The sequence below is a fragment of the Pocillopora damicornis genome, chromosome 6, assembly GCF_964200805.1.
Source record: "Pocillopora damicornis chromosome 6, jaPocDami1.2, whole genome shotgun sequence".
Classification (NCBI taxonomy): domain Eukaryota; kingdom Metazoa; phylum Cnidaria; class Anthozoa; order Scleractinia; family Pocilloporidae; genus Pocillopora; species Pocillopora damicornis.
In genome coordinates this window covers 20,383,372-20,398,524 of record NC_142675.1, presented here as the reverse complement: position 1 = coordinate 20,398,524, position 15,153 = coordinate 20,383,372, and the positions used below count along the sequence as shown (strand labels likewise).

General features: G+C 37.0%; 1 protein-coding gene and 1 long non-coding RNA gene across 2 annotated transcripts in view; one reads left to right on the top strand and one right to left on the bottom strand.

Annotated features, from left to right (window-relative positions):
• The window catches only part of LOC113675326 (uncharacterized), a 39,585-nt gene that overhangs the window by 17,121 nt on the left and 7,311 nt on the right, over positions 1-15,153 (bottom strand). Inside the window, exons 7-22 of the mRNA XM_089209199.1 lie at positions 14,456-14,500; positions 13,876-13,938; positions 13,303-13,356; positions 12,681-12,749; positions 11,889-11,924; positions 11,139-11,237; positions 7,557-7,685; positions 6,921-6,947; positions 6,372-6,422; positions 5,680-5,742; positions 4,459-4,503; positions 3,595-3,702; positions 2,917-3,112; positions 2,026-2,202; positions 1,089-1,354; positions 112-312 (exon numbers count right to left, since the gene is read on the bottom strand). Of these exons, the coding sequence (XP_089065325.1) occupies positions 112-312; positions 1,089-1,354; positions 2,026-2,202; positions 2,917-3,112; positions 3,595-3,702; positions 4,459-4,503; positions 5,680-5,742; positions 6,372-6,422; positions 6,921-6,947; positions 7,557-7,685; positions 11,139-11,237; positions 11,889-11,924; positions 12,681-12,749; positions 13,303-13,356; positions 13,876-13,938; positions 14,456-14,500 (1,629 nt within the window). The remainder of the gene's footprint in view (positions 1-111; positions 313-1,088; positions 1,355-2,025; positions 2,203-2,916; positions 3,113-3,594; positions 3,703-4,458; positions 4,504-5,679; positions 5,743-6,371; positions 6,423-6,920; positions 6,948-7,556; positions 7,686-11,138; positions 11,238-11,888; positions 11,925-12,680; positions 12,750-13,302; positions 13,357-13,875; positions 13,939-14,455; positions 14,501-15,153) is intronic.
• LOC149044359 (uncharacterized) lies at positions 9,130-11,501 on the top strand. Its single transcript, XR_016187579.1, has 2 exons — positions 9,130-9,419; positions 10,865-11,501. It is a non-coding gene; the product is annotated as an uncharacterized LOC149044359 (long non-coding RNA).

Below are 15,153 nucleotides of genomic sequence, written 5' to 3'. Positions count from 1 at the left end.
CACAATGGGAAGTGACTACATCATGGGATTAACAAATTGTACTTCGAGACAAGTGTTTTCACCACAATGAATAATAGCAACCATTTTTTTTTTAATATGAAAAGGACAAACCTTAAGTCCGCGAGGTCCGGTAGACCCCTTGGGTCCAGGTGGCCCCTGTGCTCCTTCTGCTCCTGGAGGACCCTGATCACCAGGGATACCCTCCACACCCGGTTTTCCTTTCTCCCCTTTGTCCCCTACCACTCTGATAACCTCTCCCTTTTCACCTTTAGGCCCAGGAGCTCCAGCTTCGCCAGGATCACCTTGCAGACCCTACAAGTCAAAGAGAACATTTACTCTATGCGATATTGAATAATCATGCATGATATTCAGGCCGTGAACTGTTGCTAATTATTAAAACAGGCAATTCATAAGGTCCCACACATGTATCACACATCTTTAAACTCAGCAATCTTTCACACCTGTTACTATTTTTAGAGAAAATTTCCTTTCCACAATCAAAAAGTCAAGAAAACTGCAACAATGTTGAAACACAAAGTTCTTATCTTTTATATTTGTGACACCCACACAACTAAACATGCTAATTAGAGTGACAGATCCTATTGATGAAAAACTACTTTCAGAATTTTGCAGTATTATTAGTATAGGTATAACCTAATTTTGAGTGCAATTTGGTGTTGATTGAGTAAATTTTTTGAGGACAGTAAAACTGCATGAGCACTAGGGTGAGTGCAATTTGTAGTCTTTGAAAATTTAAAAGTGCACATCAAATTACACAATAAATCATGTTGGTACTTGTTAATAATTTATGTGAAAAAAGCATCACAGAAAGTCAATACGGACAAAAATTTTGACAGTATGTGCAAGCTTTTTGCAATTTGCACTTGTGTTACATGAAAAATACAATTGTTTTCAGCCAATCAGATGGGCTTAACCTTGTCATGTGTATTATTACAACTATATTACTCCTCTCAATGTTCTGACTGATCAGAAATAAGACCTGGTCAAGCTAAAATCTGCTGAGCAGATCAACCCATCTGAAATGATTTTGAGCTGTACAGATATAAGCCCATAAATGCACCACTTACTGGTTCTCCGTCACGTCCACTGCGTCCTTGAGGTCCAGGAGCCCCTGGGTCACCTTGAGGTCCAGGGTCGCCTGGTGTCCCTGAGGTACCACTTGGCCCTTGGGGGCCACTTTCACCATCTTCTCCTGAAGGACCTTGGGGGCCCTCTGGACAGTCACCACAAGCTTCACCTTTGGGACCTTGGGACCCCTTTGGGCCATCTTCTCCTTGAGACCCTGGTGGTCCTCGATTACCTTTTTCTCCCGGGGGACCACTTTGGCTATCACCTTGGAGAGCAAAACATTTTGTTTTAAACAAAATTTCTCATTTCTCTCTTTTTGATTGCTGAATGTTTTCTGGCTTGCTAGATGTTTTGTTAGTGCATTTGGGAATTAGTTTCCAACTCTGTGGTTGTGGAGTATCCTTCAGCTGGCTTCCAAAAGTTAAAGCTCTTAGCTACTCCAGGCATCCAAACTTACTTCAAAAACATTCTCATGACATCAGGTTAAAATTAAAATTTGATACCTCAGAAAACTATTCAATAACTACTCAATTCAATTTCACTCTCAAAGTGTCCAGGCAACATTACTTTTAATCAAAACTATAAAGAAAATTTTTGAACATGATTGGTTATCACCAGCCCAAAAATAGGACAGTGTGTGTGTCATGCTTGAAATTGGACAGTAAAATAAGAAAGTTGATATGTCATGCCTGTATTAGTACATGGTCGCACTGTTGTAACTGTTGTTTTTTGAAAACAATGAAAACATATAACCATGCAATGTATAGTTTTTTTTTCAAATTTTGTCATTGTTTTGATTAACTGGTAACAGGACTTTGTGTCATCCAATTCTGTCTGTAATCATATTTACCATTAAAAAATCTTGACTTTGTTCATCACTTGTATGATTACAGACCATATTCCACCCTAAACCCTATAACCATTATTAATTATTACCTGGTGCGCCTGGAAATCCTTGTTCTCCCTTGTCTCCTTTCTCTCCTCTTTGTCCAGGTTCTCCATTCATGCCTTGAGCTCCCGTGACACCGATTCCATGTGGTCCTTTATCCCCCTTTGGACCTGGCAAGCCCCGGGGCCCTGGATTGCCAGTTGTACCCTTCATCCCAGGATTGCCTAATCACAAAATTCCATATCTTATTATCATTTTTCTACCTGTTTACAGTTTTATTGAAACAAACTCTACAAGCAACTGATCTGAATTAATCACTTTTAATCTCTGGCATTTGTTAACCTTTCCAAGCTTTAATCTTTTTAACTTAGAATTAGAGAAACTGGAAGGCTGATCACCTTTGGATCATTAACATTTACAAGTTTCCAGCTGTTTGGAAAGATCATCTTTTAGAGCACTGTGCATTTCATATAATTTCTCAGTTAAACTAAAATTAAGGGACAAATAAAATAATAAAATACAAAGTTAACTATACATTAACCCTTTACACCCTAAAATCAGTATGGGTATTCTCTATACTGTTCTCCAAACATTTCCTAAGGTGCTGACGAGGAGAATTTGTTTAACCAGTAGCTTCTCTAGTTAGTGATAATTTACTGATTGATTCAAAGGTGATATTGTAGGAAGAAATAAGATGGCAGCCACTCTTAGGGGTTCCCCTTGTCTGCACCTACGGAAATGTTTGGATAATTGTATGGAGAATATGCATACTGATGTAAGGGTAGAAAGGGTTAAGGAATGAAGATGACATGGTAGTACTAGCCAGCCAAATCAATATTACAACTGATAGAAATTTTTAAGTACTGTAACCCAAGTGTCTGCTGGCAGCAGAGCTACAGCAACAATTTTTTTTAAGTAATCATTTTAATCTTTATTACCAGGAAGTCCCAATCCTCCTGGAGGTCCAGTAGGTCCTGGGTCACCCTGTGTTCCTTGTGGTCCAGGTGGTCCTGGAGGGCCTGTGGCACCAGGATTTCCTATGTCACCTTTTGGTCCTCCTGCACCTGGAAAACCGGGAGGCCCTGTGTCACCCTTGGGGCCATCAGGGCCTGGTGGTCCAACTCCTTCAGGTCCCTAAAGAAGACAACTTTATTAATTTCATGCTGATAAGTTTCAATCAATAGACCGTCATCTACAGTCTCTCTGGTTTTATGTGGAAAATACGAAATGTAATGCTGACACCTCAAAGTACACAAATGAAATCCAAAAACAAAGAAAAGAAAAAAAAGTCAACAGCATGGGATATTATGTGTGGTCACCGTTCCAAGAAGTAAACCCGCCGACAGGGCTTAACTTCAGTGAGAAGCAGGAGTACATGGCTAACTTCCACATTTGACTATGATGAAAATCAAACAAATTTTTAATATGGGCTGCCACAGGCATCCCCAAGTAATTAGTGGTAATAAGGTTTGACCAAAGGACATCATTTCTCTCTCCATGCACATCTTTTTAGGATGGACACCTCTAAAACACATTGGGACACCAGGAATCAGCACCAACCTTTCAAATTCTCAAGTCAGTCATTATAAATTTAACTCTCAGGGGTTAAAACTTACTCTGTCTCCTCTGTCTCCTTTTAAGCCTGGTTCTCCAGGATCACCAGAATTTCCTATTGCCCCTCTTTCTCCAAGAGGACCTTCATCTCCTGGTGTACCAGGAGGTCCCTGTGATGTTAAAAACCAAAGTGTACAAAATCTTGTTAATAATTTACACTTAAACTATCAACAACATTTTATTTCCTATGGAGGAAAAAATAAATGGCATGCAGGAAAGATAACCCCAACCCATGTAAAAAAAGAAAAAAAAAAAGAATCCAGGGACAACTGACGAGATAGACTCATAGACTCTTGTCACAATGATTTTATCAACATGGAATTCACAAAGCGTTGCTAAGAAGGGAAATGCCTTTTAACAAAGTATTTCCAAACACAATTTAATTTCTCTTGGAGTAGAAAAATGTATGGGCAGGCAAAAGAAGGCTGTTATCCATGCAAAAAAGAAGGCAATTCATAAAACATTGTGAAGAAGTATTAATAGACTTTGGTCACAAAAACTATTTTTTTGTTAAAACTAACTTGACGAAGAATTGTTGAGAAGGGAAGTGTGTTTATAGTGGAAGGATTTCTAATTACAGTTATTGCCTAAGAACTATTAGTACATTAACCCTTTACACCCTAACATCAGCATGCATATTCTCCACAGTGTTCTTAATATATTCCTAAAGGCAATGACAAGGAGAATTTAGTTAAAAATCAAGAGCTGTTCAAGATTGTGATCATTTCCTTGATTCTCATAAGCCTTTATGCAGTATTCAATAGCAATACTCAATGAGAAATTAGATTCCTTTTATTCACAAGGATTTGAGGGTTAAAAGGTAACAGAAAAAAAGAAACAAAAAAACCAATAACACAATCTCTAACCTGTGGACCATCTTCTCCTGGAGCTCCTTTTGTACCAGTCTCTCCCTAAAATATCAATGACACTCTTTATACTTAAATGTACTTAAACACCCCCAACTCTAATCAATATGCATATTATCTGTACTGTCCTCATTACATTTCCTGAAGTGCTGATAAGGAGAATTTGTTTAATAATCAAGAGCTTTTTTTAATTGGTGATCATTTCTTTCACTTTTGTGACCTAAATGTGTGATTCAGGGGTGATATCACAGGGAAAGATTATATGCTAGTCACTCTTTGAGGCTAAAGGGTTAATTAAGAGCCAAAAGGTCATTATTTTGGGCTAAGTAACTGGCGACTTGTCATCGAGTAGCTGGCAGAACTCTTGCGGTCATGGGCTTATTTTGAAACCCTTGAATAGACAAAAAAAAAATTCATATAGATTGGGATGGGTTTAAAAAAAAGTTAATCCATAACTTTGTAGATTTAGATGTTTCAATTAGTCTTCTTCAAATTTAACCTTCAAGGCCGGGTTTTAATGATCACATGAGGTTTGAGTCACCAGAGGATAGAAAGAAATGACTAACATGACAAAAAAGAGGGTACAGTTGAACCTGTATTTAGTGGTCACTTACAGGGAATGGCAGGGTGACTGCTTAATACAAGTTCCACAGAATAGGGGTATTCATGAAAAAAAAAATTTTTTTTTTAAAATGTCACTTTATGCCATAATTGTCCAGTAAACTTGCTCAAAAATACTACTAACATTAATTTCTGGATTTAAATATGGATCAAATTTTACCTGAAAGATTATTCTTAGTTTTATTTGTCTGAGTAGACCTGTTTAAAGTAACCATTCAATACAGGTGGAAGAAAATACACAAAGGCCTTTTGGACTCTTTAAAGGGTGACTGCTCAATAGAAGTGAAAATTACAGTAATTAAGAAGTACAAATGTTGGAACTTTGTAAACAAGTGCTTAATACAGGGCAATTGCTTAATTTGGAGCTGCTCAATACAGGTTTGACTGTAGTTTGATTTGAAATCACTGAGAGGTCTAGACTTGTTATAAGTAGTGAGGGTAATATTACAAAATATTGAGCAAATTTAAGGAAAAGTTACACGAGGTTTGAGTCCAAAAAAATACAAACAATAAAATTGATATAACAGTCAAATAAATTTTGAACTCAGGTTTCTATAATTTTATACCTAATTCTTGATTTCTATTATTGCAGATATTTACCTGTTCTCCCTTTTGACCAGGGTCTCCTTTTGGCCCAGTAGGTCCTTGGATACCTTCAGGACCCTAAAGAGGAGTTGAGTCAGAAATTTCATGTCAAAGATGCAATAATAACTAAAATGTGTAAATATTCAGTAGGAACAAACTTGCATCATGGTTTCAACGATGAGGCACAGCCTCTCTTAACCCTGTAACTCCCAAGATCTCATTAACAATTCTCCTTACTATCTCTCATACAGTTCTTGTGATGTTGGTTTGGAGAATTTGGTATTGGATCATCTTATAATCTCCTACCTGATATTTTTCTTTTTTCTCATCACTTGTCTGCTTGATATTGTATTGATATTGTAAAGAGAAATTCTCTCTTGGTCACTCATGGGAGTTAAAGGGTTAAGAATCAACTAGGTATCAATAAGTTTAAACTGTTGTAATTGACACACTTGTGTATTTAGTATTATTGGCGACAGAAAGAATACATCTGTACCTCTAATGCAGTATTTGATCATGAACTGGCTTTTTGCTGAAGAGCATGCAATTGCATCAGTTTGGAGTAACCTGAATCAAGTGCTAGCAGAAACGTGCACCTGAGTTTAATTTGCCACATATAGAGAGGTCACGAAATAAAAAAAAAAAAATCCTACTAATTTTATTAAAGATGAGGAAAAATAAACAAATTACACAAATAGTACACTAACAGGGTTGGATGGTCCTCTTTCTCCTTTCTCTCCTCTGCTACCAGACCGGCCCTAGAAATTTAAAATAAAAAAAATTGCCCTCTCTGTAATTTTAAGGGATATTATCTCAAGTATCTCTCCATGTAGCCTCTAGCAGTAAGTGATATCCGGTTGTAGTGATTTTGTTTGACTGATTCAAAAATGGGGTCTCCAACACGTAACAGTAGGTGCAAAATGACCATGTTTCTTAACAACCTCGCCTATTCAATACACAAGATCTTAAGTATTATTCAGTAGTATGTCACTTGCCACGTAATTTCAATCTCTGATTATTCAATTTTTTGGTAGCCAAACCTTGCCAATAGTTTAATGGAATTGCACCACGATTGAAGCTCAAAACAAACCTGAGCAGATTTTGGGATGATTTGACAACCATTTGAAAACGCAGTGGCTATAGCTCCTTTAGTTTAGTTAGAATTGCCACTTTAAATACATGTACATTGTTTCAAGTGACCATGTTGTTTATTTCCAAGCCTGAAAATCTTTTCTCAGTAGTAAAGTAATGCTTACCGGTTCACCTTTGTCTCCCTTGACCCCCTGGAATTAAAAAAGAAATCATTCTACTTTATTTAACTGTCTTTAGAAAAAATGAAACTTTCAGATGGTAGAAGAGTTAATTCTTGAAATGAACTATCATACTTAAGAAAGAATAAAACATTAAAGCATGGTGGTGGAAATGTAAATCAGCATTTATACAGTCAAGCAAATTAATCTATGAATAAAGGGGGTAAGTTTCTAAAGAAACTGTGGTGCTGCTTCTGTGGGAGGGTATAGCAGGGTAATTTAGTATTATCAACTAAGCTGCTAACATAAATTGGCCTCCGTAAAGAGTTTAAAAGCTGACATTTTGAGTGACAGCTGTTCATAGGAGCGATTGACATAGGACTAATGCTCAAAATGTCAGGTTTTAAATTCTTTACAATGGCCAATTTAAGTTATCAACTCAGTTGATAATTATAAATAACCAAACTAATCTATGGTCTGAAGATGCAGCAAATGAATAACTCCTTGCACCAAAGATAGTTTAAAGGTCATTGTACTCTGTACCCATCTTGTACTTCAACAATTTTTCATTAAGTGTTCCTCAATCTTGAGATTGTCAATTTTAAGATTGCAATTGAGAAAACAAAGTAAATAATCACCAACCTTTACTGTGATTACAGTGAGGTTTGATCCTTTAATTTCTTCGATGTTCATTGGTTTTCCCTTTTCTCCTTTCACACCTGGTTCACCCATCTTTCCCTTTGCTCCTTGTTTTGCAATCCCCTGATTTCCCTACAGCAACAACCAAATAAAAACTGTTTAAGTACCATCAATTAGACAAGTGTTTCAATTGCAGCCGTGTAGTGGGTCCCAGGTAAAATGTCAGGCGGGATATAGGCGGGATCCCGGCAATCCCACCCAGGATCCCAGGTGGGAATGGCGGGATCCCGCCTTAGGTGGTGGGATCCCACCTTTCCCACCTGGGATGAAAATTTGATCCCACCTGGGATCCCGCATTTAATGCGGGATTCCTGCATCCCACCCGGGATCCTAGGTGGGACTTATGCATTCTACCCGGGATCCTGGTCGGGATTTACATATCCCACCTGGGATTCTTTATCCCAGCTACGAAAATATTGTTTTGCTGTTTTTATTCTTACAAAACGTTTTTGTGAGAGTTCCAATACTTATGGATCATCCACACACTCCGCAAATATTTGGCATGCAGACAAGACAGAGGTGGTCACTGTTCCCTTTGAGAAAATACACCTTTTAAATGACTTCTTCAATTTGCTTTATTTGAAACTCTGATCTGAAAATATTTTTAAAACAAGACTTGTTAGTAGTGAGAAGTACAAACCGAGTTTCTTTTCATAACTTAATTTCTTAAATGTCCCAATCACTGGACCTCCTAAAAAATATTACTTCTTTATATTTTTGGTGCAAAATACAATTCCTTCTTTACATACAAATGAAAAGTACAAGTCACAGTTCAATAATAACAGCTCTAAAGTTTACTTGTTGTTCTTCTCTGTGTCAGAGATCAACAAAATTTTTCTATACCTTGTAGGTCTGGTATAAAATTGTACTTGTAGTATAAAATGACAACCTTGTATCTTCGTTCTCTCCACCCCTTTCCAAGCTCGGTAACGCTTCGGACTGTGCATAACCATTTGCAGACGAGAATTCCAATGCACCTCTGTAATCGCATGTAGTTGCTTCTGTCTCTCGTGGAAATGTTTTCTCCGTTATGAGACGCACTTGACTCTGTTGGCACCACTGCTAGTTCACTGGAAAGACCGACTGAGGAATCGAGATGGCTAACTGTGTTGAAACGTGTTGCTGAACGCTTGTTGTGGTCAAGCCTTGTTGATTTGGGTACTGGTACACTGTGATCATCTAGGTATCTCTTATACTTCCTAATGTTATTGGCTTGTGTTGTTTCTCACCTTCGCCGTGAACATAACTCAAGTGGGTTTCGAGTCTTTCTTTCCTCGAAAACTTTCGGCCACAAATCGTGCATTCTTGTTCGATTCTTGTCGATTATTTCTACATAGAGTGAATTCACATCATTATTTATGTCATCATCAAAACATGAATCCAAGGTATCCACCATCTAAGAGAGGAGAACCGGTCAGAAGAGACAGAAAAATGTTGCGCGCTTCTCTTGAGACTGCAATGGGTCAAGCCAGCGGATTCTCTTTGCTAAAAGGTCCACGTGATCATGCCCGTAATCGGAAACAAAGAAAACTCCATTTGGCGCTCATCTTTGAATGTACTTTTCATCGGTTAACCGCTCTTGCTTCAAGTTGTTTCTTTTCCCAACTGTTTTGCCTAATATAACACTTCTAAAGATTGGTTTTATTGTGGTTTAATGGGAAAACGAGAACAGCGTGAGTGTTTTAAATGAAAAGAAAGTCGTTGGCGCCGTGAACTTAAAAGAAGGGACAATTAACAGTTGACATATCGAGTGGTTCAAACAACGATCGAGTGGCCATTTAAAGCTAGGATTTTTAGAAGTTTGTGGTGAGTACAAATTGCCATATTCGTTACGTGATCAAAATCTTATCAAATAATAGAAATAACGGCTTGAATTAATCTTACCTAACACTCAGCGCAACTGAAACTCAAATAATTCTGAGAATCGAATTGGTCGCTTGCATACTGCAGTTTCCTAAGCTTACACTTTACAATGAAATAAATCTATGAGTAAGGTTTCAAGATTACTTTAGTCACATTTGGGAACATTCTGACCTTGCTTTGCTTTGAAAAATTCGACTGAAGAGAGAGCAGACTTTCAATCAGTACCTTTGTCAAAATTTTGATAACATGAATTATTGAGGTTTTGTCTTTCTTTTATTCTTTGATACACAACAGCCAATTTTTTTAAACGTTGAGCCTTATTACACTGTAGATGGTCTGCTTAAATGATGAAGAAAAAGTAATATGCTGAGTTTTGCTGTTATTCTTTAAGAATGTTCGGTTAAGAAATTTGTTAATGAAACAAGTCAAACACATGCTAGTTCATTGCAAATAAATTATGAGATCTTTATCACATATAGTCTGTGTATTCATGTACTGTTTGAATCATTTATGATCAATAGCTTGGTAAGACAATGGGATCCCATTGGAGGTGTCAGTATGTTCTATAGCTAGTTGGAAAGTTTTGGACCCTCAGTGGATTGATGGGGTCTATAGCTCACCTAGAAAATTTTATCCTCTTAATTTTAAGATATCCTATCTAGTACATTTCATAAATCTGTGGTCTCCAGTGATAAACAGGATCCCTCAAAGGATTTTTCTGAAAGTGGGAAGCCATCTGTAATTTTATGCAGGGTCTAAACTGGGATTGGCAGGATCCCAGATGCAATCCCGCCTGGGATATGATTTCCCAGGTGGGAAACTATCTGAAATTTGAGGCAGGATCCTAAGACAGATTGGTGGGATTCTAGGTTTAGTCCTGCCCGGGATGTGCTTTCCCAGGTGGGATGCTATTAGGAATTTAAGGCGGGATCCCAACTTCAATTGGCAGGATCCCATGTGGGATCCCATGCGGGATGTTCCATAATCCCACCCGGGATGTTCCATAATCCCACCCGGGATGTTCCATAATCCCACCCAGGATCCCATGCGGGATGTTCCATAATCCCAGGTGGGATCCCATGCGGGATGTTCCATAATCCCACCCGGGATCCCACCTGAAAAAGGCGGGATCCCACCTGGGACACACATGGGATCCCAGGTGGGATTGGCGGGATCCCACCTTATATTTTTACCTGGGGTGCATCTTTTAACTTGTAAAGCACTGCTTAACTGCTTGTTATCTTAATACAAACAACCATCATAGTACCCATAACTAAAATTTGTATCTCTTCAAATTGGTTGACTTCTAGCAGGAAAATGCAAAACAACAACCTGTAACTTAAATATATTTACTTACAGTATCTCCCTTCAAATTGATTCACTTCTAGCAAAAACAGGATAACCACGAAACTACTCAAGTCCTACACTTCAAAATATTTAATTGTCACAAGCATGCAAGGGAAAAAAGGAAAAGTTCTGATTCCCTGTAGGGAATCAAACTTGAGACCTTTCCACACCTATGCTCTTCACAAGTGAGCTTAATAGACTGAGACTCTATGGTGACCTAGGCCATTCTGAGGTTTGTATATGTATGAACACTGTATGTGATGATTAGTATATGCAACAAAGTCTGTTTCTTAATTTTTAGCAAGATAGACTCACCTTTTCTCCCTTTGCTCCATCAGGGCCTGGTGGTCCAGGTTCCCCTTTCTCTCCTGGTGGTCCCTGGCCACCTTGTGATCCTCTGTCCCCGCGCTCTCCCTATAAACAATTGTTAAGCTGCATTTATGACATCCATTTTGAAATCAATGGTTTTTCTTACAATCTGATGGCTCCAATTGGTGCAATTTATTCGTGAATCTAGCCATTTTTAGCTCCAAGTTGCATCTTTTTCCCAGTCAGTTAGAAATCTTTACTAAAACACATCAACCAATCTGAATTTGAGGTTTGTTTAAAGTAACAAATCAAATTTTCCAAACCAGCTCAGTGCTGAATCAATAAAATATTTGTAAAAACTGAAAAAAACCTGTATTCGAGTCACTGAATTTTGCAATTTAAAAATGGACATGATAAAGTGGTAATTGAAAATCATACTGTCTTGTGGTTTCAAATCAAACTAGCCCTGTGTACATGTTTGATTTTGAAATCAAGTGTATGATTTCAGGCCAAATAACACTTCACTCAATTAAATTACCATAATAATTAATCAATATTTACAATATCAATAATTTTCTTGAATATGTTATCATACCTGGCAAGTTTGATTTTCTGCCTATAGTTATAATGTTTAACTTTGAATAGATGAAAAACTTTTTGAAAGTATAAAAATTTTTATCAAAAAAAGGGAGAGTATCAGTCAGTAACAATGCATCATCTTCCTATGCAAGAAAGAGTTAGATAAAAAATACTCACAGCATCTCCTCTTTCTCCTGGAGGTCCTGTATCTCCCTTTGAAAAGAAGAGAAAAAAATTGCAAATGAGTTTTTAAAACATCATACAGTATTCCTAGATACAATTTTAACCCAGGATTATCACTAACCACCTTTCAAATGACCGGCAAATGGGCTTAAATGACTCTCGCAAAAATTTAATTAAATTCTGGGGGGTGTAATCTTGTCATAGACAGGCATTCCACCTGGGGGTAGGAGGGGGCAAGTAAAACATGTAGCTAAACATCCAGGCCGATAGGCCTCCTTGCTTGTAAGATGACTTTGTCTTCGTTACCCTTCAACTCCCACTCGTGACAAAGACAGAATTTCTCTATACAACCTCAATACAACATCAAGAAGACAAGTGATGAGAATATAGCAAAATATCAATCAGATGATTATCAGTTGATCCATTACCACATTCTCCAAAAGCACACAGTTGTAACCCCAAATTAAAATACGCCATGCAATTAAAATACTTTGTGCAAAGACCTCTCTGGGTGACATGCCACAAACTTGGAATCTGCATAGTTTTAGTTTAAATAATTTTGTGTACATATTTTGTGTTTATTTGCTTATATGGCTTATTTATTCATTTTTGTATACCACTCTTTTTCTTGTATATTTAGGAATCAGGTTGTTAAAACCATTAGACTGGTAAAACATTGTCTCTATTTTATTACACAACCCATAGGAATTTTATGACCTACAGTAAGGGAGGATTAGTAAATGAGATCTTGCGAGTGAAAGGGTTAATCATGGGATATACTTGTACCTTAGCTCCAACAACATCAGTGGCTGATGAACCTTTTTCACCTTTCATTCCTACATTGCCAGGCAAGCCCTGGGGACCAACAAGAAAAACACCTCAAAATTGTAGGAAAAAATGTATTCTTTAGTAATAACTAATGACGTCACATGAGTATAAATGTATGTCTCAAACAATAAACCTGGAAGGACAATTCAGAAGAGATGCATGGAAATAGAAAGTCAAGTTTCTAGAGAACTGTGAGTAACACAATTTGTTCTTAATGATATCACTCTAAATTGAAACCAATGTTTTTCTGTAATTTTTAGCTCATCCAACAATCCACTCTATTGGTGTGAATGCATTTTGTTTAGTAGAAAACATTTAGTTTCTTGTTCATTTGACATACTCTCCTCCAATATTGCTTCTACTTAACAAATAAAATATCTGCCTCAAGGACCACAATGCAATTTGACTTGTTGGTTGATACTTACCAAGCCTAAAATTGTACTGACAATCAACTTTCTGTAAAATTGTGGTGAGCTATGGTTTTGTCCAAGTCTTTACCATGAAATTCTGTAAGTAGGACTTAAAAACATACTTATGATGAAACCATCTGGAGGTTTTTATTTAAAAATAATATAAGTACCGTGTTTCCTTTGGGTCCTGGGTTTCCAGGGTTTCCTGGGATACCTCGCTCTCCCTGTTGCCAGATAGAATTGGAAGTGAATGAGTATCAGAAGTCTTGGGGTAAAATTACATTTAGAGGATGGGTTTCAATCGAAAGCCTATTAACATGCACCTGTTTTTTTTCTCTCTCTCTCTCTTTTTTCTTAACAAAAACCTACCATATCATACTCAGTCTAAATAACTCAAAGATACATGTCCATCTAAAACTGTGTGAGTCAAGGCCATTAGTTTGTCAAACCAAGAAATTGACTAAGTATACTGCTTCTAACAAATACCAACTTTAGACTATATGCAGTTTACTATAACTGCAGTCCAACTTGTGTTGAGTGATCACGCATGGGATAACACAGGTTGGACTGGGGTTGCTGTTGACCATTTAATACAGGTTTCACAGATTAGGGGTATTTTAAAAAGTGTTATAACATAGCTAGTAAATTTGTCTAATCAAATTCAATAGTATGCTTGCCTGTTCATAACTTGTATGTAAACTTGTCTGATCAGGGAATATTATGTTACTTAATGCACTACATACCTTTGTTCCATTACAGCCTGGGTCTCCCATCATACCACGAGGACCATCCTCACCGGGTATACCCTATAAATAAACAAAATGATTAAATAACCATTAAATGTGGCTAAATGTATTTAATCAAAGTTAGAATTAAGACATAACTGTGCTGCACTCTGAGGTGATAAATCTTTGCAGGATAGTCAGGGGGTCCTACCTATGGATTAAAAACTTTTACAGTTCTCTGTTTGCTATTCAGCTATTTTTACGTGTGATGACTCTCACATACTTGCGGTATGTCTTCCCTCTCTTTCACTGATGAATACTAATTAATTCTTGTTCCTCATACATATCAATAGTATAATGGTGAGTAATGGTGGCCGGCACCCTTCTGCGCTCTCACACATTTTCCAACTCCTTCCTAGCACTTAACTATTAGTGATGATTTTCAGAGTTATAACTACGGTAGTGGATGTACAGTAAGCAAGCAAAAACATGATTTAATCAACAAGGAAACTTTGAAAGTAAATCCCAATGTTTTCCAGCTTTGAATTTATGGTTTAATACTCCATATAAATGTTCTCTGAGGTTTGACAGAACTTACTGGATTTCCATTTGCTCCTGGAAAACCTGGTTGACCAACTCGTCCCTATTGGACAAAAGAGGAAAATGAACACATAATTATCTGGTGTTACTTGTCAAAGCTTAACATTCATGAAAATATTTGTGCAATTAAAACTTTCACCCTGAGGAATGACCAAAAAGAAATATCTCTTTTGAATATTAGTTCACAAGCTTTTAATAAGAAAGATAAATAAGAAGGGTTAAAATCAACTAAGGGAAACTTGTTTGATTCAGCACTAAAATCTCATTTGCCAAACTTGTAGGAAATGTATAACAGAAATTGTTTGAAAAATTTACATCCCTGAAGTATAAAGATTGATATCACTTCAATGCCTCATCTTTATTATGATAAACTCTCTTAAGCCTTGTTCAAGATGAACTACTCAAGCATCTACTTACTTATGTTGATTAAAAATGAATGTGAACTTCAACTAATAAAAAAGAATTACTTATAAAATGCTTTCAATTTAAGAATCAATTTAGTTTTCTACCTTTGTCTGCATATCATAAAGTTAATTCACCACTGTTTTTCTCTCAAGGTTTAGCATATTTTTAATGAACGGCTGTAGTTGATAATACAAGAAAAATCTCAGTGGCCATGCAATTAATTGATCTGCAGTACAACCAGAAAAGAACACCTGATAATCAGTTTGTTGGTAAACAAATGAGATTTCCTGT